Source organism: Schistocerca nitens, chromosome 5 (assembly GCF_023898315.1).
Source record: "Schistocerca nitens isolate TAMUIC-IGC-003100 chromosome 5, iqSchNite1.1, whole genome shotgun sequence".
In the NCBI taxonomy this organism is placed as follows: Eukaryota; Metazoa; Arthropoda; class Insecta; order Orthoptera; family Acrididae; genus Schistocerca; species Schistocerca nitens.
This window is the reverse complement of record NC_064618.1, coordinates 808,241,729-808,268,905: the sequence shown is the minus strand read 5'-3', so window position 1 is coordinate 808,268,905 and position 27,177 is coordinate 808,241,729. Positions and strand designations below refer to the sequence as shown.

General features: G+C 42.4%; 1 protein-coding gene across 1 annotated transcript in view; it reads right to left on the bottom strand.

Annotated features, from left to right (window-relative positions):
- LOC126259583 (cilia- and flagella-associated protein 157) overlaps positions 1 to 27,177 on the bottom strand; it is a 192,241-nt gene that overhangs the window by 68,739 nt on the left and 96,325 nt on the right. The window contains exons 6-8 of the mRNA XM_049956491.1: positions 26,250 to 26,373; positions 11,309 to 11,452; positions 10,924 to 11,205 (exon numbers count right to left, since the gene is read on the bottom strand). Coding sequence (XP_049812448.1) covers positions 10,924 to 11,205; positions 11,309 to 11,452; positions 26,250 to 26,373 — 550 coding nt within the window. The remainder of the gene's footprint in view (positions 1 to 10,923; positions 11,206 to 11,308; positions 11,453 to 26,249; positions 26,374 to 27,177) is intronic.

Here is a 27,177-nt window from a genome sequence, read left to right as displayed (position 1 = left end):
ACTGGTGATCCCTTGATGCCTCAGAACATGTCCTACCAACCGATCCCTTCTTTTAGTCAAGTTGTGCCACCAAACTCCCCTTCTCCCCAATTCTATTCAATACCTCCTCATTAGTTATGTGATCTACCCATCTAATCTTCAGCATTCTTCTGTAGCACCTCATTTTGAAAGCTTCTATTCTCTTCTTGTCTAAACTATTTATTGTCCATGTTTCACTTCCATACATGGCTACACTCCATACAAACACTTTCAGAAACGACTTCCTGACACTTAAATCAATACTCAATGTTAACAAATTTATCTTCTTCAGAAACACTTTCCTTGCCATTGCCAGTGTACATTTTATATCCTCTCTACTTTGACCATCATCACTTATTTTGCTCCCCAAATAGCAAAACTCCTTTACTACTTTAAGTGTCTCATTTCCTAATCTAATTCCCTCAGCATCACCCAAGTTAACTCGACTACATTCCATTATCCTCATTTTGCTTTTGTTGATGTTCATCTTATACCCTCCTTTCAAGGCACTGTCCATTCCATTCAACTGCTCTTACAAGTCCTTTGCTGTCTCTGACAGAATTACAATGTCATCGGTGAACCTTTTAGTTTTTATTTCTTTTCCATGGATTTTAATACCTACTCTGAACTTTTCTTTTGTTTCCTTTACTGCTTGCTCAATATACAGATTGAATAACATCGGGGAGAGGTTACAACCCTCTCTCACTCCCTTCCCAACCACTGCTTCCCTTTCATGTCCCTCGACTCTTTATAACTGCCATCTGTTTTCTGTACAAACTGTAAATAGCCTTTAGCTCCCTGTATTTTACCCCTGCCACCTTCAGAATTTGAAAGAGAGTATTCCAGTCAACATTGTCAAAAGCATTCTCTAAGTCTACAAATGCTAGAAACGTAGGTTTGCCTTTCCTTAATCTTTCTTCTAACATAAGTCGTAGGGTCAGTATTGCCTCACATGTTCCAACATTTCCAAGGAATCCAAACTAATCTTCCCCGAGGTTGGCTTCTACCAGTTTTTCCATTCGTCTGTAAATAATTCGTGTTAGTATTTTGCAGCTGTGACTTATTAAACTGATAGTTCTGTAATTTTCACATCTGTCAACACCTGCTTTCTTTGGGATTGGAATTATTATATTCTTCTTGAAGTCTGAGGGAATTTCGCCTGTCTCATACATCTTGCTCACCAGATGGTAGAGTTTTGTAAGGACTGGCTCTCCCAAGGCCGTCAGTATTTCTAATGGAATGTTATCTACTCCCGGGGCCTTGTTTCGACTTAGGTCTTTCAGTGCTCTGTCAGACTCTTCACGCAGTATCATATCTCCCATTTCATCTTCATCTACCTCCTCTTCCATTTCCATAATATTGTCCTCAAGAACATCGCCCCTGTATAGACCCTCTATATACTCCTTCCACCTTTTTGCTTTCCCTTCTTTGCTTAGAACTGGGTTTCCATCTGGGCTCTTGATATTCATGCAAGTGGTTCTCTTTTCTCCAAAGGTCTCTTTAATTTTCCTGTAGGCAGTATCTATCTTACCCCTCGTGAGATAAGCCTCTACATCCTTACATTTGTCCTCTAGCCATCCCTGCTTAGCCATTTTGCACTTCCTGTCGATCTCATTTTTGAGACATTTGTATTCCTGAATGAGATTTTCACTCTGCAGCGGAGTGTGCGCTGATATGAAACTTCCTGGCAGATTAAAACTGTGTGCCCGACCGAGACTTGAACTCGGGACCTTTGCCTTTCGTGGGCAAGTGCTCTACCATCTGAGCTACCGAAGCACGACTCACGCCCGGTACTCACAGCTTTACTTCTGCCAGTATCTCGTCTCCTACCTTCCAAACTTTACAGAAGCTCTCCTGCGAACCTTGCAGAACTAGCACTCCTGAAAGAAAGGATATAGCGGAGACATGGCTTAGCCACAGCCTGGGGGATGTTTCCAGAATGAGATTTTCACTCTGCAGCGGAGTCTGCGCTGATATGAAACTTCCTGGCAGATTAAAACTGTGTGCCCGACCGAGACTCGAACTCGGGACCTTTGCCTTTCGCGGGCAAGCGCTCTACCATCTGAGCTACCGAAGCACGACTCACGCCCGGTACTCACAGCTTTACTTCTGCCAGTATCTCGTCTCCTACCTTCCAAACTTTACAGAAGCTCTCCTGCGAACCTTGCAGAACTAGCACTCCTGAAAGAAAGGATATAGCAGAGACATGGCTTGGCCACAGCCTGGGGAATGTTTCCAGAATGAGATTTTCACTCTGCAGCGGAGTGTGCGCTGATATGAAACTTCCTGCTGCCTTCACTATTTCATTCCTCAAAACTACCCATTCTTCTTCTACTGTATTTGTTTCCCCCATTCCTGTCAATTGTTCCCTTATGCTCTCCCTGAAACTCTGTACAACCTCTGGTTCTTTCAGTTTATCCAGGTCCCATCTCCTTAAATTCCCACCTTTTTGCAGTTTCTTCAGTTGTAATCTACAGTTCATAACCAATAGATTGTGGTCAGAGTCCACATCTGCCCCTGTAAATGTCTTACAATTTAAAATATGGTTCCTAAATCTCTGTCTTACCACTATATAATCTATCTGAAACCTATGTTCTAGGTAGTTTTCAGAAATGCATTTAGTAAAGTTTCACAGGAATTCTTATCATGCCCACAACTAACAGAACTGTAATTTTTCTAATTAATTGTTGGATGATTAAAGTCTCCACTGATGATTACGGTATGGTTGGGGAATTTAGGTACAAGTGAAATGAGGTTATCTCTAAAGTTTTCAGTTACATTGGGAGATGAGTCTGGTGGGCAATAGAATAATCCAATTATCATTTTATGCCCACCCCTGATACTACATCTTGCCCAAACAATCTCATATGCAGCTTCAATTTCTAGCTCAGTGGATTTTAGATTCTTGTCTACTGTGACAAATACACCTCTTCCATTTCCCACTAGCCTATCCTTTCAATTACACTTAAATTTTCCCCAAAAATCTCACTACTATCAACTGCACTTTCAATCAGCTTTCTGCACCTCATGTTATGTGAGCTTCAATGCTTTTCATGAGCACTTCAAACTCTGGCAATTGGTTGCAAATGCTTTGGCAATTTACCATTAGGATTTTAATACTCTCACATGTGGGATGCATTTCTTTCGATCTTACAATGATACTTCTGGGTTTCCTAAGGCTACTGTTATCTGGATTGGATAGAGAGTCACCTAATCCAAAAAACACTAGTGTGCACCCCACACACCGTCAGCTACTTGAGTAGCAGCCTCTGATGTGCAGTGCATACCTGACCTATTTAGAGATAACCTAACAGTTCTCAACCCTATGGGTCAAGTCCAGGAAGTCGCAGCCTAGCTTGTCACAGTACCTTCAAAGTCTCTGTTTCAGTCCTTCCACATTACTCAGAACTAAAGGGCCACAATCAGTTCTGGGGACAATGCTGCAAATTGTGAGCTTCATTGGAAATCCATATGCTAGGCTGTTCTTCTCAACTTTCTCTGCCAGTCACTGGAATGACTCAAGAATGGCCTCGGTGCGCAGATAACAGACATCAATTGTTCCAGTGTGCACCATGATCTGCAGTTCGTTGCACCCTGTTCCCTCAATGGCTACCAGAATAGCCTCTTCAGTATGTTGAATGAGGCCCACAGGCATACACACTGAGTGCACCTGGTGTCCTTTCCTATCCTTGCTGCCATTTCCCTAAGGGGTCCACCAGTCACTGTATGTTTGAACTACAGATGATTAATAGACCCCTATTCTTTTGTGTTTGGCTCCTCCTGATACTGGGCAAAACAGGTTTCCTCAAAACAAGTGAAGTGAGTCCCACTGGCTCAAGTTCAGTTTCAGTTAAAGACAACACCTCAAACTTGTTGTTTTGGGAGACTGGTACAAAACCCTAGGTCCTTCCTGTTCCCCGACCACCCTGCACAGGATGCCTAGACCTACCATTGGCATGCCACTCACAGTCAAGTGGACGGGTAATGACGATCCTGTATTTTCTGAAGTGGAAACAGGACTCGCAGGAGAGGATAGTACTTGAAGTACCTCTGGTGTAGGCATCAGACTTACACGACTCTCGAGAGCTCTTCCATTACACTGATTCACAGCAGCTGCCAATCGTTCGACAGTAGTCAGGGCAATTTACAGCAGCTTATGAACATCAACCAACTCATCCCATGTTTGAGAACATGAAATATGGGAGTCTGTGACATCAATTTAAGGCCATTCTTGCAAAGGATGTAGCCTATATATTTATTGAAAGGCTGAAATAAGGAACTTTTTGAGAAATTACACTTAGCTTGCAAAAAGATGAAAAGTACTTACTGGCGATTCGGCATATGCTCCTCTTGTGTCCATCCTATGAGCACTATGTCATCCAAATAATTTACAAACTGTGGAATAATTGGAACAGTTTGTTCTAAAAATTCCTGAAAGTTTGCTGGTGCTTGCAACACCAAAAGGTAACTGTTATATCAACAAAGGTCAAAAAGAGTATTTAATACCAGAATAGCTTTGGAAGTCCTGTACAATGGAAGTGAAAAATAAGCTTCCAAAAGACTGATTTTAGAGAAATACTGACTCCCTTGTAGTTTTGAAAATAATACATCAAGACACAGAAGGGGATTTGATACCATGATCAAGTGAGTGTTTACCATATTTTGAAGTTCCCATGAAGGTGTAATAAACCAACTGGTTTGCGAACAGTGACTAAAGATGACGCTCATCTACTATAAGGTAATCAGGCAGCACCACTCTAAGGAATCCAGTTCTACTATAACCTCATCTCACACGGCTAAATGTATGAGACAGGCTTGAGGCTTTGAAACACTTCTTTATTGTCAACTCTTTTAATGTAATGTGGGTGAAAAAATTAGAAGTCATTCCCAGGGCTGAGGAAACAAGAGAGCAAATTGGGGACACAAAGATTTCATTTCTGCACATGAAGTGATATTCTGGATTGAATGGACTGAGTGGTGGATAGAAAACCCAAAGGCTGTATATGCATCCAGGCCAAAAATATTTTCCACTGATTGTCCTGCTACTACAAAGAAAGTAAGGGTTCTGGTTATTTGTTTATACATTAATTCAGGAACTTCCTGGCCCAGTAATGGCATTTCACAATGACCATAATTCCACTGTTTAGTTGCTACTGTTTTTAAGGATGGACATCCCATTGGTGATTATGTAGTCTCATTAATAATTGAGACCAAGGCCATGCTACCAAAAAGGAATAAAATGCGAGTGCTATGAACAGCAAAAGGTGGCATGGTGCTACCTTTGACTCTGTGATGTCATTAATGTGTATCTGCGCACCTGACTGTTGATGGCATGGCCAGTACTGATAAACATCTGCTATATGATCCTGATGAAAGTACTGTTGACAGACATCTTTATAATATTGGAAACATCTAACATATGTAGAAAAACAACCAGGACAACTGTGCAGTTGACAAAAGTTTCACTGAGGCTGTACAGAAAAACTTTTATGGCACTGGGTTCAGATGACAACTATCTGGGAGTCGTTCCGCTGTCATCTGGATTGCATGACATTTTTGCAAGCTCACCAGCAGATGGACTAGGTCATATTGCATTTTCCAGTCGAGACAACAGTTCTGATATCTCACAGTAGACAGAAATGGGATCCTGAGCTGCTTGAGAACATTTAAAAGCCCTAGCAATTTGCATACCTTCAGCTAAAGAAAAATGTGACTGCCAAAACAGTTCAGCATGCACTTCACCATTTGGTGCTAATCTAATCACCATGTCACATATTAATGATTCTATGTATGACAGTCCACAAGAACATATAAAGTTTCATTTTCTACCCAGGCCTTGCAGGCCTGTGATCAACTCGTATGATGCACAGCTGTCTGATATTGTCTTACAATGTTGAAGGAACTCTAAACAAGTGGCCACTAAAGGCATTTTTGTTGCAATATGTTCACTTAAAAGTTCTGAATAGTGGGGTCAGCAGCACCGATGGGTCAGATAAAGGGGCCAGGTTTTCATGGGATAATTGAGCTGTAGGCTTATAGGTAAGAGAAAGACTCACTGTCACTCAGGGCACTTAATGTCACTTGCTTGGGAATGAAGTGCTAAACACTTTTGATATACATCCTAGTCCTCTTGAGCGTCATTAGGCAGCTGCAAATCCTGGATTGCCAGAAGTGATTGTACATGTGCTATGTCTGTCAGCTGCCGTACAAGCTCATGCTGTTGCTAGAGCTGTTGTTTCCAGAGCTCAAAAACCTGCTGGTCTATTGTGTTTGGAACTCTTATCAGAACAGCCTGGCAAGTCCTATTCTGACACAGGATTGGTTGTTGTTCCAAAAAAACTCTCATCACCACTGTTATAGGTCTGCTTTTTCAGTAACACAGATTTAATCAAGCACAACTTATTTACAATTATAGTTCCTGACTCCTCTGGAAGTCCACCAAACAAAAGACTTCTGGAGGTGGACACCACATGGTCAGTACAATTCTCTGAATGTTTGTTGAATAACTCACATATCAGTGATGGAGAACAGTGTAGGTCTGACTTGAAAACACTCAGATAGGGACCATGATCTCAGTGCACCATTATGCTGTCAATTCAAAAATAATGGTCAGTTGAATGGTGAGCAAAAATAGTCCTGTTCTAGACCGGTAAATCTGTGCACTAGCCAAACATTGTTGGTAGGCAACAACAAAGTTCAAATCATAATCGAAGAGGAAACCACACTATATGTCAATGTAACAGGAATAAATTCAAACAGTGGTACAATAGGAACTACCCTCTGCCATGCACTGCACTGTCGTTTACAAAATATGGATGCTGATGTAAATGTAGAAGTTCTTTCACACACATCATTCATCACTCTTCATTAGATCGATGACCTCGCTGTCTGGTCTCCTTCCCCAAAACAATCCAACCCAACCCAACTCTTCATTATTTGGGTTCTCATCATGAGTTACTACATATGCTTCTTCATAACATTGAACAACAATATCAATATAAGTTTAACATATCTATTCCATTCTCATTTCAAGCATCTGTTTTCACAATTTCATAAATCTGTTGTTTTTAGACAATAGTCGAAAATAACAAATATTCATCATGATATTTGGTTTCATTAAATGAAATTATAAGTGTCATAGTTGATCCCTAAATACTCATTTGTGTTTTATAATCCATCCCAGTAGCTGAGATCTTTTCTATTCATGCATAACCTCTGGATCAGCAGAAGTTAGAGTTAAGTTGGTCACTTCAGCTCAATAATGCTGTGTGTTGAGCTGCTGCTAACATTAGTGATCTAGTAACACAGAACCTTGCAATACAGCTACTGTGAAATGATTGTCATACAATGTTGTTCTGTGTCACATTTTAATACAATTCTTGATGAGTGATGAAGTGGTTTCTGGCCCATTGTGGGCAGCACCAGTTACTCTTCTCAGTCTTTAGATAAGTGGAAGATGGTGTATGGAATGGAGCTAGAACAACAATAAGTAATGTTGCCAAATGTTGTGAGCAGGAGAGCAAAAGTAAAGAGTAGCTCCACCCTCTCTCTCTCTCTCTCTCTGCCAATGAGATGAACAGTGAAATATACAAGAGCAAGCCTCAGTTCTATAAGAAGGATTAAGAATCTCTGCAAAGATAATCATGGAAATCGTTGGAACTCCTGCAAAAAAGAAGTAAATTTCTGTTCAAGTCTGCTTTGAAACTGCCTTGCACTCTGTCTGAATTATGGTAAAATAGTTATCCCGTTTAATGCGTAAAAACTATTATTCACTGCAGAAACCTCTGGTGTAGATTTCCTTAGTTTTAAATACATTTCTGCCATAGAACCAAGTCCTGTTCTGAAATTTTGCTTTTCAAACATTTCATGACATCTCGCCAGCGGCCATCTGTTCGACGGAGCATAAATTTGTGATTCATCTGAAAAGGCCATCTGTTGCCAATCAGTGGAAACTGGCATGCATATAGCACCCTTTGTCACCAACAAATGGCAGTCAGCATGGGTGCATGAACCAAGCACCTGCTACTGAGGCCCATAGGCAGCAACATTCATTGAATGGCCACTGAGGAGAACTGTTGGTAGCTCCTTCATTCATCTGGGTGGTTAGCTGCTCAACAGTTGCATGTCTAGTCCCCCATACACATCTCTGCAGCTGTTGTTGACCCCTCTCATTTATGACCTATGGCACACAAGAGTTGCCTCGGCACCAGTTTTGGATAGCGCCATATTGCCATGCACAGTATCTTTTAACCGTAGTGGCACGCGAACAGTTTAAAAACTTAGCTGTTTCAGAATTCTTCCACCCCTGGCCCCAAAGCCAATGATCATGTCCCTTTGGACATCAGATAAATTGCTCCATTCCACATTATGACAGTGACTGCACTGTTTTCCATGTCTCCGTGCATGCTTTTTTATACCCTCCACAGCTACTGCTGCCACCTGCTGTCTGTGAGCAGTTATTGCACGCTGACATCAAACACATATGGTGGTCACATTAATGTGACTAGACTGCATGGTGAAACCCAGTTGGAGAGGTGTCTGGGGCTTACAACTGATCACTTATCCTTGGTGCAGAAAACTGATCTCATTCTGTGGAAACTTTAGCTAGTACTCAAGGAAAAGATCAACTGGAAACATATTAGGGAAGTAGCCACAGAAATAATCTATCTCAATGAAACCTGATAGGCAGTAATCAGACAGAAATGTAGATAGAAGGATGATGTTGTTGACATTTGGGACAGGAACTCCCACTACGAAATGTATTGTTGGAAGTGTTTGATCAGAAAGGGGTTCATCGGGGAGACCTAACTAAAGTTTTGTGCTAAATCCACAAAAGTTTACTTCCATAATCGAATGAATTTTGCAATCTTTGAAAGGTGATAAGAGAATATGGTTGTCTCAAATATTCCACCAAAGGCAGTCATAGTGATGGACAATGCTTCATACCAACAGACAGACCAAGGCTGCAATGGCTATGAAAAAGGCATGTCCCCTGCAATGAGAGCGTGAGGAAGCATGCTTGATTCTCTTTAATTCAAGAACATAGACTTAATGAAAAGTTGATAAACTAGCTAAAGGTAAAGGCCACATCGTTGTCTCCTTGGTGCTTTATAATTGTTATTTAAATGTGGTGAATCTGGAATGAGTGTCAGGGAAAAGGTTGTTTAGGAAGCACGACATTACAAAAGGGACATGTCCAATGACTCCCTGCTTAAGATTGCCAGTGAAAACCTTCTGCCAGTAGCTGCAGATAAGTGAGAATGGTACAGTAGGAAGGTTCAACAACTAGAAGAAGATTACTGGAGGCATGACATTGTTGCACCTGCAACAGACAAAATCATTTTTGATCCTGCTGAATTAGACAGTAGCACCAGTAGTATAGAATGATGCACAGATGGAGAATGTAATGAGAATGATCCTGAGTGATTTATGCGCACCTACAATTCAGTCTTATAAATGAAATTAAAAGTTTATATATCTAAAAACAAAGATGCTGTAACTTACCAAACGAAAGCGTTGGTATGTTGATAGAGACAATAACAAACACAAACACACACACAAATTTCAAGCTTTTGCAACCCACGGTTGCTTCATCAGGAAAGAGGGAAGGAGAGGGAAAGACAAAAGGATGTGGGTTTTAAGGGAGAGGGTAAGGAGTCATTCCAATCCCGGGAGCGGAAAGATTTACCTTAGGGGGAAAAAGGGACAGGTATACACTCGCACACACACACATATACAGCCGCACATATACAGACACAAGCAGACCCTCTCCTTTAAAACCCACATCCTTTTGTCTTTCCCTCTCCTTCCCTCTTTCCTGATGAAGCAACCGTGGGTTGCGAAAGCCTGAAATTTGTGTTTGTGTTTGTTATTGTCTCTATCAACATACCAATGCTTTCATTTGGTAAGTTACAAAATCTTTGTTTTTAGATATATTTTTCCCACGTGGAATGTTTCCCTCTATTATATTCATATCATTAAATTAAATGTTTAACATTTTATCATTTTTATAGATAGAATATAAGTTCATAACTACTGGCTTTTTTAATTTTGAATTGTCTATGAGTATGAATACGGAATTAGTAGCAATAAGCACCATCACTCAAAATGAACCTGTCAATTTTTATTTCAAGAATTCTGTTAGGCTTCTGTTCAGTTTTTACTTCCACAGATGTGTTATGTGAAGCAGCTAGTTCAAGCGTAGTGCTAATACCACATGACAAAACCATGGCTTGTCCACTCCCCACCCCCACCTCTCACCCCTCATCTGTCCATGTGCTGGGAGTTGGTGGGCAGAGAACATTGAGAATAAACTATCATACACATTTATACAGTGAAACTCAGATCAAAAGTAGCCACTTCAGATTCTGCTGATGAAAAAGGTCTTCAGCTCTAGAATCTGAGTTACGAAGAAAATAGAAGCAGAGATATAAAATTACTTATTACCCGACCTCTCCACAGTGTCTTATGGAGCAGAGGAATCACAGGTGATCATGATATGCCTGCTGAATGTGGTTGGTAAGCTTGTTGGTTTCCTTGATGCTATTTGAGAGGAGTAGCCTATATACAAGCTTCAGATTTAACACTCACCCTTCTTCCATAATCGTAATCATTATCAAGATCACCACTATTGTCACAAGCAACAACAATTAACAATGCACTACAGGGACACTCAACTCAGTCATGAAGTAGAGTTAACCAACTTCAGACACAAGCATTCCATATGGCATCAATTAGAAAGGCGTGCACATAACCATGAGCTACATGAGTCAGTAAGGAAGTTAATTTATCATAAACAATTCTATCTACTTAAATACCACAATAATTTTTAATTGAAAGTAATAGATCTAAAGGAATATCTACTGAAACTAAGTAGAAGTCAAAGTACAATGAATATTTACTTACCATTAGAGCTTCTTTGATTGCAGTAACTGCACTCTGCAGCACATTTTCAAGCTTATCAGACCACATTTGAGCCTCCGCTATTTTACTATTTAGCTCATTTTGTTTTCTAAGTGCCTTTTGTAATTCCTGCTGTGTTGCCTTCAGCTGATTGTTTCTCTCATTAGCCTCTTCCTCAAGCTCGTTTAATTCTTGCTGGAGTGTGGCCGCAGTATTTGCCTCTGCCTGCAGTTTCTCTCTCTCTTGCTCCATTCTCTGTTGTTGGCTTGTCAATGTTTCAATCCGCTGGTAATTATGAGTATTAATGTTACAGGATAAATTACTTTGATTTGGTTCTTATTCTCAAATATTTATTACAATTTACAACACAAATGTTACTCATACATACTGTTTGTTGCTCAACACACATAGTGAGAGCTTGATGTTTCTCTGCTTCATAAAGTTTCATTTTTGTTTTCAAGTCCATATTTTTCTCTTTCAGCATTTCATTTTCTATCTTCAAGTATTTGATAGTCTCCAACATCTTGTCAAGCTGAAACATCATCACTGAATACACAACCAAGCACTTATTCAAAATGCAATTACATATTGAGTCAAATGTATCACACACAAAACAGAAAGGGTCTTGAATTGTTAATTATTAGTACCGAGCAAGGTGGCACAATGGTTAGCATACTGGACTCGCATTTGGGAGGACGACGGTTCGAATTCCCATCTAACCATACAGTTTTAGGTTCCTTAAACTGCTTAACACAAATGATTCCTTTGAATGGGGCACCCCTGATATCCTTTCCCATGTTTCCCTAATCTGAATTCGTGCTCCTTCTCTAATGACCTCATTGTCGACAGGATGTTTAACTCTAGATTTATTCCCTTCCTTTAAGTGTTAATGGCCACACAGTGTAGTGACTCCCTGCAAATCCACTTTTGGTGCATGACTACAAGAGGTGCAGTTTCTCTTTTATCAAAATCATAGAAAGCAAGAAATTAAAAATCAACAAGAAAGAAAACTATAGCAAATCCAACTAAAGTTTGGTGCAATTTATGTGGACAATGTTTAATGAGTGGAATGGTTTCCAAATTCACCAACATTACCTACCGGTATGTAAGCAATTTCCATACAAATCGCAGGACAAAGAAGTGGGTGATGACAACAATATCATTCAACTTAGTGACTTTCTACTGTTACTTTGAGAGACGTTGTTCACTACAAGAGACATAGTTTTCTGCTGTGAACAGATTACACAAATGGCTTGCAGTGTTACTGGTTTTTCACATGGTAGTTTTTTGTGGTGCTACTGTGTTGGCAGTAAACTCAATATTTATATAAATTGATATCTGCAACCTCAAATTAAGACATGCTTTGATTAATGAAAATTTGTGTCAGGGCAGGACTTGAACCTGAATTTCCTACTTTTCACACATTTACATTAACCATTAGTCTATCTGAGTATGCCTTGAGGATTGACACAAATTTTCATCATTTCTTATGTTTCTTCTTATTACTTCCAAACAAACATAAGTGGTCTTCATTTTAATTGTTTGGTGGTGGTAAGTTCCTATGGGACCAAATTGCTGATGTCATCGGTCCATAAGCTTACACACTACTTGGACAACACACAGTCATGCCCAAGGGAGGACTCGAACCTCTGATGGGGGAGCTGCGCAAACCGTGACGAGGCACCTGAGACCACGTGGCTCTTCATTTTGCAGTAGGAGCAAACGAGGAATGGATATGATGGAGGTTCATGAATTACACTGCCACAATGGATATGTATGAACTGGATCTGCTTCACTAATATGAAATAGGTGGCTGAGAAGAATGAATTGAATGAAGTTCTGTATGTGAAGGACACTCAGAAATCCTGAACACCAATGTAATGAAATTTGGTGTGACTAATGAAAGTTAGAGCCAGAATCCAGATATACTCTTTCTTGTGAACAGTCACCTTAACCATTTAGCTGTCTCAGCACACCTAGATGATGAATCAGATTTTCATTGCCACTGTTACTGCATCCTTTTATTTCCAAACACTGAAGCCAGATGCTGTCCCACAGGAAATGTGGGAGTAGCACCACTGGGGGAATGGATTTGGTGGAGGATCGTAGCTTATTCTACAACAGTAATAACATCAATTAAATTACATTCATTAAAATGAAATGAAGAGAATAAGTGCAGATGAACTCTATGAAGATCTAGTGGCACTGAGCAATATCAGTTATAACTGACCATAAATGCTAAACCTGCAATGTAATTAATTCTTATTCTTCTTCTGCTTCATTAGGACCCTTCATTATCACATGTGGCTTGTTTTGAACATCATCTTTCTTCCCAATAGCTCTTCATTCTCTCGCTTCTTCTGTTTCTTTCTTCTTCTGTTAAGATAACTTTGATTTTGGTGTCTGGACACCTGTGACCATCCACCAACCATTTATACTTCTCCCTGTCGTGTACTACTGTCTGCAGATTCCTTTTTTTTTATTCCTACAGTCTTCCAGTCATCTCTGACTTCCTTCACCCAGTTGTTTCCTGTATGACATATTGCATTCCATATCTTCTTAGTCAACCTCTCCTCATCCATTCTCAATATGTGCCAAACAAATCATAATTTCCTCTTCTGTATCTCACTTGATATGGGTTCAACATTTTCATACAGTTCCTGTTGTGTTCTGTGTATCCAGATATACCCATGTTTCTTGGTGCCCCATATGTCTCTCAAACTTTTCAACTCCTCCTTCTCCAACTGTGTACAAGCTCTCTTGCTGAGTGTGATTGTTTCTGATGCATACAGAGTAGCATTTCTTACAGTTGCTGTGTAATGTCACAATTTGGCATTCTGTGACAGATTTGTCTTGCCATATGTCATTTTCACCACATGCCAAAGCTTCTGCAAAAGCTGTGCCCTGACCACTGCACTACGGTTGCTCTGTATGCCACCAGTAATCTTCTACCCCACTTAATGAAAACTGTTAACTTTCTCAACCACTTGGCCATCTATCTTCCAGTCAGACTCAGTATTCAATGTCTTGGTCTTCTTATATGCAACCTTCAGTCCAACCTTTTCTGCTGTTTTGGCTAGAATTTTTAGTGCTGTCTTTGCCTCTTCTTCTGTCTCATTTAAGAGTGCCATGTCATCTGTGAATGCCAGGGAGTCCACTGTTGCATTACGTTTTACCTTGTACCCTATTTGCACACCTTTGATCTTCATGATACTATTTAGTTGACTTCACTGTCTCACTACTTCGTCCAAAACCAGGTTAGATAAAGTTTGTGACAGCCCATCCCCTTGCCGGACTCTTGTTTTTATTTCGAAGCTGACTGACAGTGTACTGCAATGCATTATCCTGGCAGTATTGTCACTTAACATTTCCTTTATTATTGCATGTGTTGTAGCATCCATTCCTCTATCTTCATACACAATAAGCAGAGTAGTTCTGGAAACTGAACTGTAGGCCTTTTGGAAGTCCACAAATGTCACTATTATCTCTTTTCGTTTCCTGTGTCTGTCTTCTATTATCATTCTTATTCCCAATATCTGTACTGTACAGTTCCTCCCTTTTTTAAAGCCACACTGGTACTCTCCTATTGTTGGCCCCAGTTGTTCTTCAACTCTGTTCAGCAAGATTCTCAACAGAACCTTGTACCATATGTTTAAGAGAGAGATTCCCCTGTAGTTATCCAGTACTCCCTGTCCCCTTTCTTGTGTAGTGGTATTATAATGGCTTCTTTCCAGTCTATGGGTATTTTCTTATTTCTCCACATATCCACTGTTATACTGTACATACTTCTTTCTATTTCAGGGCCAACCCACTTCATCTCTTCAACACAGATACCATCATTGCCTGCTGCCTTGTTGTTTTTGAGGTTTTTAATTGCCTCTGCTACTTCTGCCCTAGTGGGTGCATTGTTTAGACTATCCTGACTTTCGTCACTAGAGGATAAGTGTGTCCACTTTACTGTCAGTGCTTCTGCATTCAGCAAATCCCGAAAATACCTAGCCATTTCCTCTCACATCTCTTTCACACCAATTTTTATTGTGCCATCTTGTTCTATTACAAAGGGTTCTTTTGCTTCGAAGCCTTTAATTCTGCTCATCATTTCTTTGAAAAAGATTCATGATTTGTGTTTCTTGAAGGTTGTGTTTCCTTCTTCAAGTTCCTCATTCCATCTACTTCTATTGGCATTTCTGATCATTTTGCTAGCAGTTTTTCTCGCATTCTGGAAGTTCGACCAGTCGTCTTGCTTTTTACAGGATTGCCATTTCATAAATGCTTCCCTCCTGGTCTTGACTGCATTCTCACATCCATCCATCCACCACTCATGCTTCCTTTTCTTGTTGTTAGTAGCCAGTCACACTGCCTCTTCTTCCACCATATCTCTCACTCTCTTCCAATCACTCTGAACTACCATTCTCTTTGCATACTCTGCTCTGTGTTTTTTCAGAAGATCTAGGTCGATTCTGTGAGTGTTGTAGCATCCATTCCTCTATCTTCCTTGGTCTGTTGGGTATACATCTGCATTTTGTTATGACAAGGTAGTGAGCTAAGTCCGTCCTGCTACGTTTCCTCACTTTCGTATTCATAATCTCTCTGTGATTCTTGTCATGGATTGCTACATGGTCTAGCTGTTTTTCCACAACCCTGTTTCCAGGGCTGACCCACGTTGTTTTCTTGCTTGCCTTAGCTTTGTAATGAGTGGTCATTATTCTCATATTGTGTCTCCTACACAGGTCCACTAATCTCTCTCCATTCTTGTTTGTTATCTTGTGAGCTGGATAATCTCCCACAGGACCTCTTAACTTCCTTCCTGTGCCTATTTGCACGTTAAAATCTCTTAGCATAATAGTGACACCTCTTTTGTCCACGTCTGTCACTACCTTATCCAAAGTGGACCAAAATTGTTCAGGTCCTGCTTCGTCTTTTTTGTTCTTATCATTTATTAGTGCATGTGCATTTGATATTATATAGGTTTTGTTTCCTATTTTCATTGTCAGATATGACAGCCTCTTGTTTATGCCCTTCCACACAGTAATACTATCCCGGTATCTACGATCTACTACAAAGGCTGTGCCAAACGGAAAATGTTGCTTTGCACCCCCCCCCCCCCTTCACCCCACCCCTCCCAAACAAGGGCTTCCCTTTCAGAATTGCACATCCCTCTGATTCCATTGTGCTTTTGTCCCTGAATCTTGTTTCCCGTAATGCCAGTATGCCAGTACCAAGTTCTCTCGTACTGTCAAGAACTTGCTTTAGCTTGCCCACCTTCATCATTGTCTGTATGTTTATGGTTCCCGTTTTAAAAGTCTGTTTTGGTCTGATTTTGTGTCAATGATTTAGTTTGGATTTTGAGGTACTGCTAGGTTTGCAGTTTTGTTTCGCACTTGATGCAGGCTTCCCAGAATCCGATATCCTGCTTACGTTGACCTGAGTCAATGAGGGATTAGCCCCCTGGGGTATATTTGTAATTATCACATGCTTCATGACTGCTTCACAAGCCAAAGTTTCACCTTTGGCTACCACATTTGGTGTGGTGTGGTTACAACTGAAATGGTTAGCCCCAGAGGATGTAATCAGGCTGCCCTACTGGGATCAAACGCCTTTTGTGGCTGCTCCACTGGAGGACAGACACCACTCTGTTGTGAGAAGGTTCATCCACCTTGAAGACCACTGAGATCCGCCAAATCTTCTTTTGAAATGACTGGCTGTCTTCTTCTGCCCCTCAAGCCGTTGCCCTTTTCACACTACAATTTTGATTGAGAATGATGAGGAAAAAGGATAGGATAGGATACAGGATATCGATAGGTTGTTGTGGGCCACACTTTGTTTGGCTCCTCCCCTTTGGCCTGTCCAGCTTAGCCCTCTGGATCCAGAGCACGCAAACCTCCTTGCCCGCATGGACAGTACTATGTTGAGGCAGTGTCCCCTGAGGATGAATGTAATTAATTCAACACAATAAATAAAAAATTATACCATTCCCAAATATGATAATCTCTGGTAGTAGCATTTGGAACTAATAAGACACATTAGCAACAACGAAAGTTTAAGTCAGCCTTGGAGAAATGCTCAGGTAGCCCAACAGTTAAGGCAACTGCTTGCAAAAACCAAAAAATGTGGTTTCAGGTCCACATCTGGTACCAATTTTCATTTGTCATTCTATACATTGCAGGTCCAGCATTTTTGAATGGTCTTCACAGATATCATTTCATGTCTTTACATCGTCACCAGTTTAATCCCCATCAATTCCATCCAGTTCATTTCAGGTAAGCTAATTCAAATGGAACACATCCCACGTGGCAGGGTATCCTCAATCCTCCACCATATATATTCCTATAGTGACCCTGTTCTAAAATGGAGAACCATCTATGTTTGTTCAGAAATAACAGATGGCTACAGTGAAAATGAAAATTTGTATCAGACCTGTGATTAGGTAGCATAACTGTTAAGCCAACTGCCACAATAAACAGGAAATCTCGGTTTTAGTCCCACTCTTGCACATATTTTCAGTAATCATGACATGATCATTACGAAGTAGTTCAGTATCTCTGAATGTTATTTCAATAATATCATTTCATATCATTGGATCTTCACTGATTTCCAGTTGATATACACCTCTTGTACAAGTCAAGTCACAATTGCCCAGTTTACTAATTTCTGTGGTGGTTGTAACCCACAATAGAGAATCATCTCCTTTGTTCAGAAGAAAAATTAGTGACAATGAAAGTATCTGTTAGGCATGGAGGGGCGCTCAGATGCCTGAAGGCTAAAGTGGTTGCATGTGAAAAGTGATAAATCCAGGTTTAAGTCATGCTCTGGCAAAAATTTTCATTCCTCTTGTTGCGTTCATCATACCTCATGTCATATTAACATCATAGTATTTGTGGAATATAATGACATACATATATATCATAATTTTTTCAGTTTTTGTATGTGTTAAATGCGAATGCACTTGTTGATAACTGATGGACAAAGGAAATGTGCAGACACCTCCAAAATTGCAGAATTCTTTTTTTCCAAATGGAAAATGTATTCTGTTTTGCTATAAGGATATTAACAGTTTGTCAAATTACTGTTGACTTTTATGAGTTATAAACTCAGTCCTTTGATTAACTTACAGATAAAATTCTTTGTTATGTGAATGAAAAATCAATTTTTGAAAATGTAATATGACTGGATAGGCAAAATATCTACTCACCAAGTGACGACAAGAGAAAACACATATAAAAGTTAAGAAAATGTGCACTTTGGAGCCAATGGTTCATTCTTCTGGCAGAAGGGTTGAAGTGGAAGGAACAGGGATGAAGGAAAATGACTGGAATAGTTTGAGAAATGGGGAGAATTACAGAAAAGTCACCCACAACTCCAGGTTGGGGGGAGGTTTACCAGATGGAATAAGAAGGAAATGCTGATTACTGGGGACTGCATTGGATGAGATTTAAAAACCTGAGAGCTTAAAGGTGGAAGACAGGGTAACAAGCAAGACAGAGATTACTGACAAAACATCACACAAAAGCTAATAAGGGCAAAATGCTATGTGTTTCACATGTTGGTAGAGGTGGGGCAGGGGGGAATACACAGGTCAGAAAATAAAAGGTACAGAAAACTAAAAGTGTGTGAAGCAAGGAATAGCTATTGAGAGGAATAAATTAACAAAAATGCCAGGTGGGTGGCAAGAACCAATGACATATTGTAACATCAATTCCCACCTGTGGAGTTCTGAGATGCTGGTGTCAGGAGGAAGAATCCAGATGGCACATGTAGCGAAACAGGTGCGGAGGTTATGACTATTATATTGTAGAGCATTCTCTGCAACAGGATATTGTGTGTTGCCGCTCTATACCCTCTGTCTATGCCCGTTCATCCTAACTGGTAACTTGTTGGTAGTCATACCAATGCAGAAGGCTATACAGTGTTTCCATTACAGCTATACATGACATGTGTCATTTCATAGATGGCTCTCTCTTTGACAGTATGTGTTTAGCCAGTTACAGAGCTTGTACAGGTGGTGGAAGGAAGGTACACAAGACAAGTCCTATAGCATAGGTGGGGGCAGGGAGAGGGGGAGGGGGAAAAGAAACTATTCTAGATGTGGTGGGAACAATGTCAGACAGAATGGACATCATTTCAGGGCATGATTTTAGGAAATCTTAGCGTTGTTTGAAGTAGCTGATTAATACATTCAGGACCAGGATAGTACTGAATGATAATATATGTACACCTAAGTTGTTTTTGGAGGGATCAGCAGTACCAGAATTGAATGTGATGTCCTGGGAAATATGCTTTTGAACTAGGATGGTGGGATAATTATGCCCAGTGAAGACAGAACTGAGAATGGTAGTGTATTGCTGTAAAGAGCCTGCATCTGAACAAATATGTTAGCCTTGAATTCCATGGATGTATGAGAGGGAATGTTTGATATGGAAAGTATGGCAGTTGTCAAAATGTAAGTACTGTTGTTTGTTAGTAGGTTTAATGTGAAATGAAGTGTGTAGCTGGCCCTCAGTGTGGATGAGGCCAACACCAAGAAAAGTGGCATGGGATTTGGAATAGAACCTCATTCAGTTTAACTGGGAGAATGTATTTATATATTCCAAAAACTTTATCAGGTCAGCCACACCATGAACCTGTAGTAACACTGTTCACGTTTACGTCGCACTTCACTTAGCGTAGACCGGGACTGTGTCCTAGGCATGCCCGATGTTAACTGACTGGGCACGGCCCGTGCTGCCTGAGTTGTTGTTGTTACACCGCCAGAGGTCGCGTCCGAATTCTCACGTGCCCTCTGGTGGACGGGACTCTACTTGCGGCAACTACCGTCCGTGACGCGCCGTGCCGATGTGCACCTCCCGCGATCTTTCTGGTGGCTACTGAACTCCTCCTCCTTCGGGGGGTGAAGCCACTGTGATCCACTGCATCGGAAGGTGGAGCATCGTGCAGGAGCAATGACCTCCACATCCATTGTAAGACCAGAGTCGAGGGGATCTGCCAACCCTCGAGCCGGAACCTTCGAATACGGCTGGAAGTGACCCACATGAAGAGGTCCCCGTCGTCCCACCAACGGAGCCCGGGACAGAACGGGCGACAAGCTGTCAAACTCCGGATCCTGTTCCAACTCGGGAGGGGCAAGACCCAGTGGTGAGGACGATGGGGAAGGGACGACCACAGGTGAACCAGCCTCCTGAGAAACCGGGCCTGCAAGGGGGGCCGGCTCTCGCTGGGGCATCTCAAACTATGGCGATGCCGGTGCTGGAGCTACTGGAGGCTGCCAGGGCTGAGAACCATCATCGCAGTGCAGCAGAGTCACAGCGGGGAGAGGCAGTAACATCCCCTGAGAAACCAACACGGGTGCCGGCAATGGGGAAGCCAGTGTCCGAGAGGCCGGACGGTGGGTGCCCAAACATGGACATAGCTGATTTTGGTGATGACATACCACCCGGTCCCCCGCCTGCAAGGTATAGAGCCGGTGGCCATTTCGGCGCAGGACCACTGCCGTTATCCAACGTGGATTGCGACCAAACCCCCATGCCCAGACTGACATACCCAGTGGAAAGCCAGGTACTCCGTTTTGCGAAGACTGGCAAGGACCAGGCCAGAGGAGGTGCAGCAGAGTCCTAGGTTGGCGCCCATGGAGGAGCTCTGCGGGGCTGCGTTCTCCCATTGGTGTGGTCCGGTATGCCGTCAGGAAAAAAGTCAATGCCTCCTCTGCAGGAAATTCGTGCACATACTTTTTCATCTGCATCTTAAATGTGCGCACCATGCACTCGGCTTCCCCATTCGATTGTGGATGGAAGGGGGGAGAGCAAACGTGCCGAATACCGAAGCACCTACAAAAATCCTGGAAGGTCTGCGAAATAAACTCCGGTCCATTGTCCGAGACCAGGGTGATTGGCAGACCTTCCACAGAAAAGATTTTTGCTAGTGCCTGGATTGCAACTTCTGAAATGGTTGAGGAGCAGTGAACCACATATGGGAATCGGTAATAAGCATCAATGACAATGAGCCAAAAGCCATTGAGAAACGGGCCCGCAAAATCGATGTGAACACGTTCCCATGCTTGGGTTGCCGGCGGCCATGAAGAGAACGCTGCCCTGGGAGATGCCTGTTGGCTCGCACACTGGGAACAGGCGGCCACCAAGTGACCAATTTCTCTGTCAATACCGGGCCGGTACACATGTCTGCGAGCCAAGGTTTTAGTACGGGAAACACCCCAGTGCCCCGCATGTAATAACGTGAGGACCTCCCTTCGTAAACTTGCAGGAACAACCACGCGAGGAGATGTATCATCGGTAGCCAGAAGGGGAACTCCTTCCAAGACCGAGAGGCGGTCTCATAGAATAAAATAATTACGAAGAGGGTCCGAGGCCCAGCCTGGAGGGCGGGATGACCACTCCTGCTGAATGAGGCGAACTACTTGCCGGAGAACCGGGTCAGCTGCCATTTCCCTGGCGACTCGAGAACTAGTGATCGGGAAGCCATCAACCGCTTGGCGGGACACCACATCCAAATGAAAATACATAATCTCCTCTCGATCGAACGTAGGATCCGGGCTCACCGGAAGACGGGAAAGAGCGTTGGCATTGGCATGCTGTCCGGTAGGGTGAAAATGAATATCATAATGGTACTTAGAGAGGAACAAGGCCCAGCACTGTAGTCTGTGGGCTGCCCTATCCGGAATCTGAGAGGCTGGGCTACATAACGATATTAACGGCTTATGGTCAGTGATTAACTGAAACTTCGTGCCATACAAGAAAGGGTGAAACTTGGTAACAGCGTAGCCAATGGCCAAAGCCTCTTTTTCCACCTGGGAGTAATGGGCCCGTGCGGGACTAAGAGTTTTAGACGCAAACGCCAGTGGTTGCTCGGAACCATCTGCGTTGTGATGGGCCAGGACCGCCCCCACCCCATACTGCGAAGCATCTGTAGCCAGGACCAATGGCTTATGGGGGTCAAAAGTAGCCAAACAAGGCGCTGATGTGAGGAGGCCCTTCAATGAGGTGAACGCTCGCTCGCATGCAGGCGACCAATCAAAAGGAACCCCAGGATGCCCTGGGAATGAACTGGTGGTAATAGGCTATCTTGCCTAAAAAAGCTTGTAACTCTTTCAGCGAAGCAGGCCTAGGAAGGTCGACGATACCTTGGACCAAACTTCCTAGTGGCTGGACGCCGTGCTGAGAGATGGTGTAGCCCACATACTCAATGGACGGTTGGAAGAAGTTTGACTTATGCAGGTTGCAACACAAGCCCACAGACCTGAATTTGAGAAAGAGGATGCGAAGGTTGTGCAAGTGTTCCTTCGTGCTGCGGCCTGTGACAATTATGTCATCCAGGTAATTAATACAATGAGGGATTGTCGACGTGACATGCTCAAGATAACGCTGGAATATCACCGGGGCACTGGATATTCTGAAGGCCAATTGCTGGTATCGGTAAAGGCCAAACGGGGTGTTGATGACAGCCAGCCGTTTGGAGTCCTCATCAAGTGATATCTGATGATAAGCCTCCGAAAGATCGATTTTCGAAAAATATTGGCCTCCCGCCATGGTGGAGAACAATTCATCAGCACGAGGCAAAGGATAGGTGTCCACCACCAATTGGGAATTAATGATGGCCTTGAAATCGCAACAAAGACGTAATTTTCCCGAGGGCTACCTTGCAATAACGAGGGGCAAAGCCCACTCACTAGAAGAAATGGGAAGAAAGACCCCTAGGGCTGTCAGCCGGTCTAGCTCTTCCTTTACCTGAGGGCGGAGAGCCAAGGGGATCTGCCTCGCGCGTAGAAAACGCAGGCGAGCCGACGCCTTCAACGTTAAGTGAGCTTCAAAATCTGAAACACGCCCCAGGCCCTCCTCAAAGATATCTGGAAAGTCTGAGATCAAAGATTCCAATGATTGATAGGGAACGTCTTCGGAGACCAACTGTATGGTGTCAGCGATAGAAAAACCGAAAGCTTGAAAGGCATCCAGGCCAAAAAGGTTAGCGGAGCTCGCATCACTGACAACAATAAAAGTAATAGGCCGAGTGAATTAACCCAGTAGGGGATTGAACTGTTTACCATAACCGCGTAGACGCCGGTAAACTGGCGCCAATGGGGGCGACCCAAGGTCGGAATAAGTTTGTGCATTCAACAACGAAACTGCCGCGCCCGTATCTACTTGCAGTTGTAACCGGCGCGACCGAACTGACACCTCGATAAAGAGTTTGCGTGCCAATGCATCGGGAGCCTGGCCCGATGAAACTTCCTGATTGTCAATGTCCATGTCCTCTGTACCTGCTTCCTTCGATTCTTTTGAGGCTGAGCGGCAAACTTTAGCAATGTGACCTTTTTTATTACATTTGCGACAAACGGCCCAACGCTGGGGGCACTCTGACCGATCATGATGTATATAGCACGACGCACAGGATGGCAATTGGGGCCGGCGGCCAGAATTCTGTTTACGCGCCGTGCGTGAGCGGCCGTAACAGCCGGATTGTACCGCTCGCACGTCGTCCACCCCGGACACAGTGGACACGGACGTGCCGCCCTGATCCGCCGCGACGTCACACCAGCCGTTGACCTGTGGCGTGAGAGACTTCATACGATTGGGCAATGGACAGGACTTCCTCAAGGGAAGGGCCTTCTAACTGCAGGTCCCATTGCCGGACCTCCCTATCAGGGGCCGAACGAACAATGACGTCGCGTACCATAACGTGAGCATACAACTCTCGCGACTGCTCCGTGACAAAATGACACTTGCGACTAAGACCTTGCAGGGTAGCGGCCCACGCCCAGTAAGACTGATGAGGCTGTTTCTTGCATTGATAGAACTCGACCCTAGCCACCACAACATGCGTGCGTCGGCGATAATATGAAGACAGCAATGAACACAATGCGTCAAAAGACAAGGACGAGGGTTCCTGCAACGGCGCAAAACTTGATACAGCGAGGGAGATATCCAAGCCAAGAAGAGAGCACGACATACCTCCGCATCAGCAACATGAAATGCCTGGAAATGCTGTCGAAGGCAATGTTCATATGCGTCCCAATCCTCTGCCATCTCGTCATACGAGGGAAAGGGAGGAGGGAACGGCGCTGGAGCAGACTGCGTGGAGAGCAACGCCGGAAGCACTTGTTTCATGGTGGCCATGAGCTCCATCTGTTGCTCAACCAAAATCCGCACTAAATCCTCCATGCCGTGGAGAAGCTGCGAAACTGGAACAATGACGCAACACGTGAAAGAATGACCCTACTCGTCGCCAGTTGTGTAGTAACACTGTTCATGTTTATGTCACACTTCACTTAGCGTAGACCGGGACTGTGTCCTAGGCATACCCGATGTTAACTGACTGGGCACGGCCCATGCTGCCTGAGTTGTTGTTGTTGTTGTTGTTGTTGTTGTTATGCCGGCAGAGGTCGCGTCCGAATTCTCGCGTGCCCTCTGGTGGACGGGACTCTACTCGCGGCAACTACCGTCCGTGACGCGCCGTGCCGATGTGCGCCTCCTGCGATCTTTCTGGTGGCTACTGAAGAACCCATACAGCAAAGATGTCATCAAAGTATCTAAACCAAACCTTGTCCGTCACCACTGACACCACCTTCCTCTGTACCAACATCCCCTATATACATGGTCTGTCTGCTGATAAACATTGCCTCAAGCGGCACTCACCTATTTCCAAGTGTATGACATCCTTCATTCTCACCTTAATCAACTTCATACTCATGAACAACTGTTTTACCTTTGAGGGGCGGATATATAAAAAAAATCCGGTACACGGCCATGGAACCAGGAAGGCTCCTTCCTGTGCCAAACTTTTCATGGGTGCTTGGATGGGGCTTTCCTGGGATCCGTAAGCCTTCAGCCCCTGTTTTGGTTTAGATACACTGATGACGTCTTTGCCATATGGGCTCATGGTGTAGCTGATCTGTTTCAATTTTTGAAATCTCTTCATACATTACCTCAATTTACCGAGCGAGGTGGCGCAGTGGTTAGACACTGGACTTGCATTCAGGAGGACGATGGTTCAATCCCGCGTCCGGCCATCCTGATTTAGGTTTTTCCGTGATTTCCCTAAATCGCTCCAGGCAAATGCCGGGATGGTTCCTTTGAAAGGGCACAGCCAACTTCCTTGCCCTTCCTTGCCTAATCCAATTAGACCGATGACCTCGCTGTCTGGTCTCCTTACCCAAAACAACATTACCCCAATTAACTTTCACATGGTCATATTCTGAATCCCATGCCACTTTACTACATGTTGACCTCAACCTCACCAAGGGCCAACTACACACTTTCATTCACATTAACACCGCTAACAAATAACAGCACTTACATTTTGACAGTTGCTACCCTTTCCATGTCAAACATTCCCTTCCATACAGCCTTGATGTTTGGGGTAAACATTGCTCAAATAGTGCAGTAAGAGTAATATGTGGTGCTCATCCACGATAATCTTGTAGATGTCTCTTTAAATCCTTCACCACATAGAGGAAGTGTTTAGTCACAAACAGACACAATGAAAATACTATTGTTTCTATTCTACCTTGGGTTTCCCTCATGAAGTTTGCTGTACATAATCACTGGAGTTCAAACAGAAAAATGACGTACATTATTACCACACCAGAGGAAAAAATGACATCTCCACATTAATGTTGTATTTAGCACAACAAGGGAGGCACAATGCTGCCACCAAAATTTTTGATCACTTCCCCAATGATATAAGATGTCTGACAAGCAGCACTGTTAAATTTGAAAACAAATTTCTCCTTGACAGACCTTGTTATTTCATAGAAGAATTCCTATTTTTGTAATGTGTAAAAGGTGGTGTGTAGGATTTACTGACTCACATCTGTATTATTGTTAAAGAAAAAAAGAAAACAAAACTCTAGTAAATTATCAACATGTAGCCATATGTACAAACAAATTTGTCATGTGAATAAAAAAAATCAGTCAATCCACATCATTATGATTAATCATAGAAATGATCCATGGAACATGACACTAACAAATAAATCATCACATTTGGCTACAGAACACAGAAATAAAGTGGTACATTATGTCAAAATGTTTAAGATAACCGGAAGGACACTGTCCAGCTGCCAAACTATAATAACTTCAGCAGATATTATTATCTCATATATTTTCAATAAGACAAAAATTCTATAGAATACAAGAATGTGTTAATACTCTCTTTGTATAAGTTAAAGTTTTCACCAAAAAATACCCCAACAGAAGTTTAATTCACTTTATAATTCCCTCATAGCTTTTCTTTCTTAGTGTGTTATATCTAGACTGAGAATTATAACAATGCAGAACAAATGTAATTAGGAACTATTTGCTTGTGTGTTATTTAAATATTACCTCATTGTTTAAAGCAATATTTTCTCTTATTGCTCTCTGAGTTGTAGCAGCAATTCTGGTTTGTGTTGCATCTTCAAAATCATTTGATAATTGCAGCAATCTAGTCTCCATTTCCTTCATAGCTCTGTGGATGTAAAATGCAAGACCATAAAGTCCAATGCATTATGAAGTTAGTTGTCATTATACATTGGCACAATTTAAGTGGAGTACAATATATTGAAGCTCACGTTTAAAAATTGTTTTCAACATAGTAATTCTACATGAAGCTGTACTATCTTTAAAATTACACAAATGATTGATAGAACATGAGGAATACAATGGTTTAACAAAAGAAAATTTGAGCATTATGAAACAAACATTAGAAGAAGACATATAAATACATCAACTAGGCTATGACTAACACATTCTCTATTATATCCTTTCCCCTTGGAGTGCTACTCCAGGGAGATACTAAATGTTCACTCTAAGAAGACTCTTAAACTTGGTGACTGATGGCAGAAGCTGTGTCAATAGAAGTTGACTGACCATGGTCGTACCAACAGCATTCATAATGCATCCAACTTATCAACTTTAGCTAGCAGATGCTCCTGAGTTTAGTGCATCTATGTACTTGTAAATGAAAGCAGATGCAACACACAAATAAAAATATCATAGAAATATTATACTGCTTGTAGCTGAATGTTAAGTGGATTTGATATATTCAATGAAGACACTCTTTGCACACAATACTGAAAGCCAAAGATGGTACTATTGGAAATAAGTGAGTATTGGTCCAAGATCATATGCCATCTTCTGATTTCTATCAAACCAGCAACTTGCATCAGCCACTGTGCCAAGAGTGTTCTTAGAGTGAACAATTAATAAGCAGAATAACTTTACAGGATTTTACAAAGCAAAAGAGAGGTGACATCACACTGAAACTGGGAGC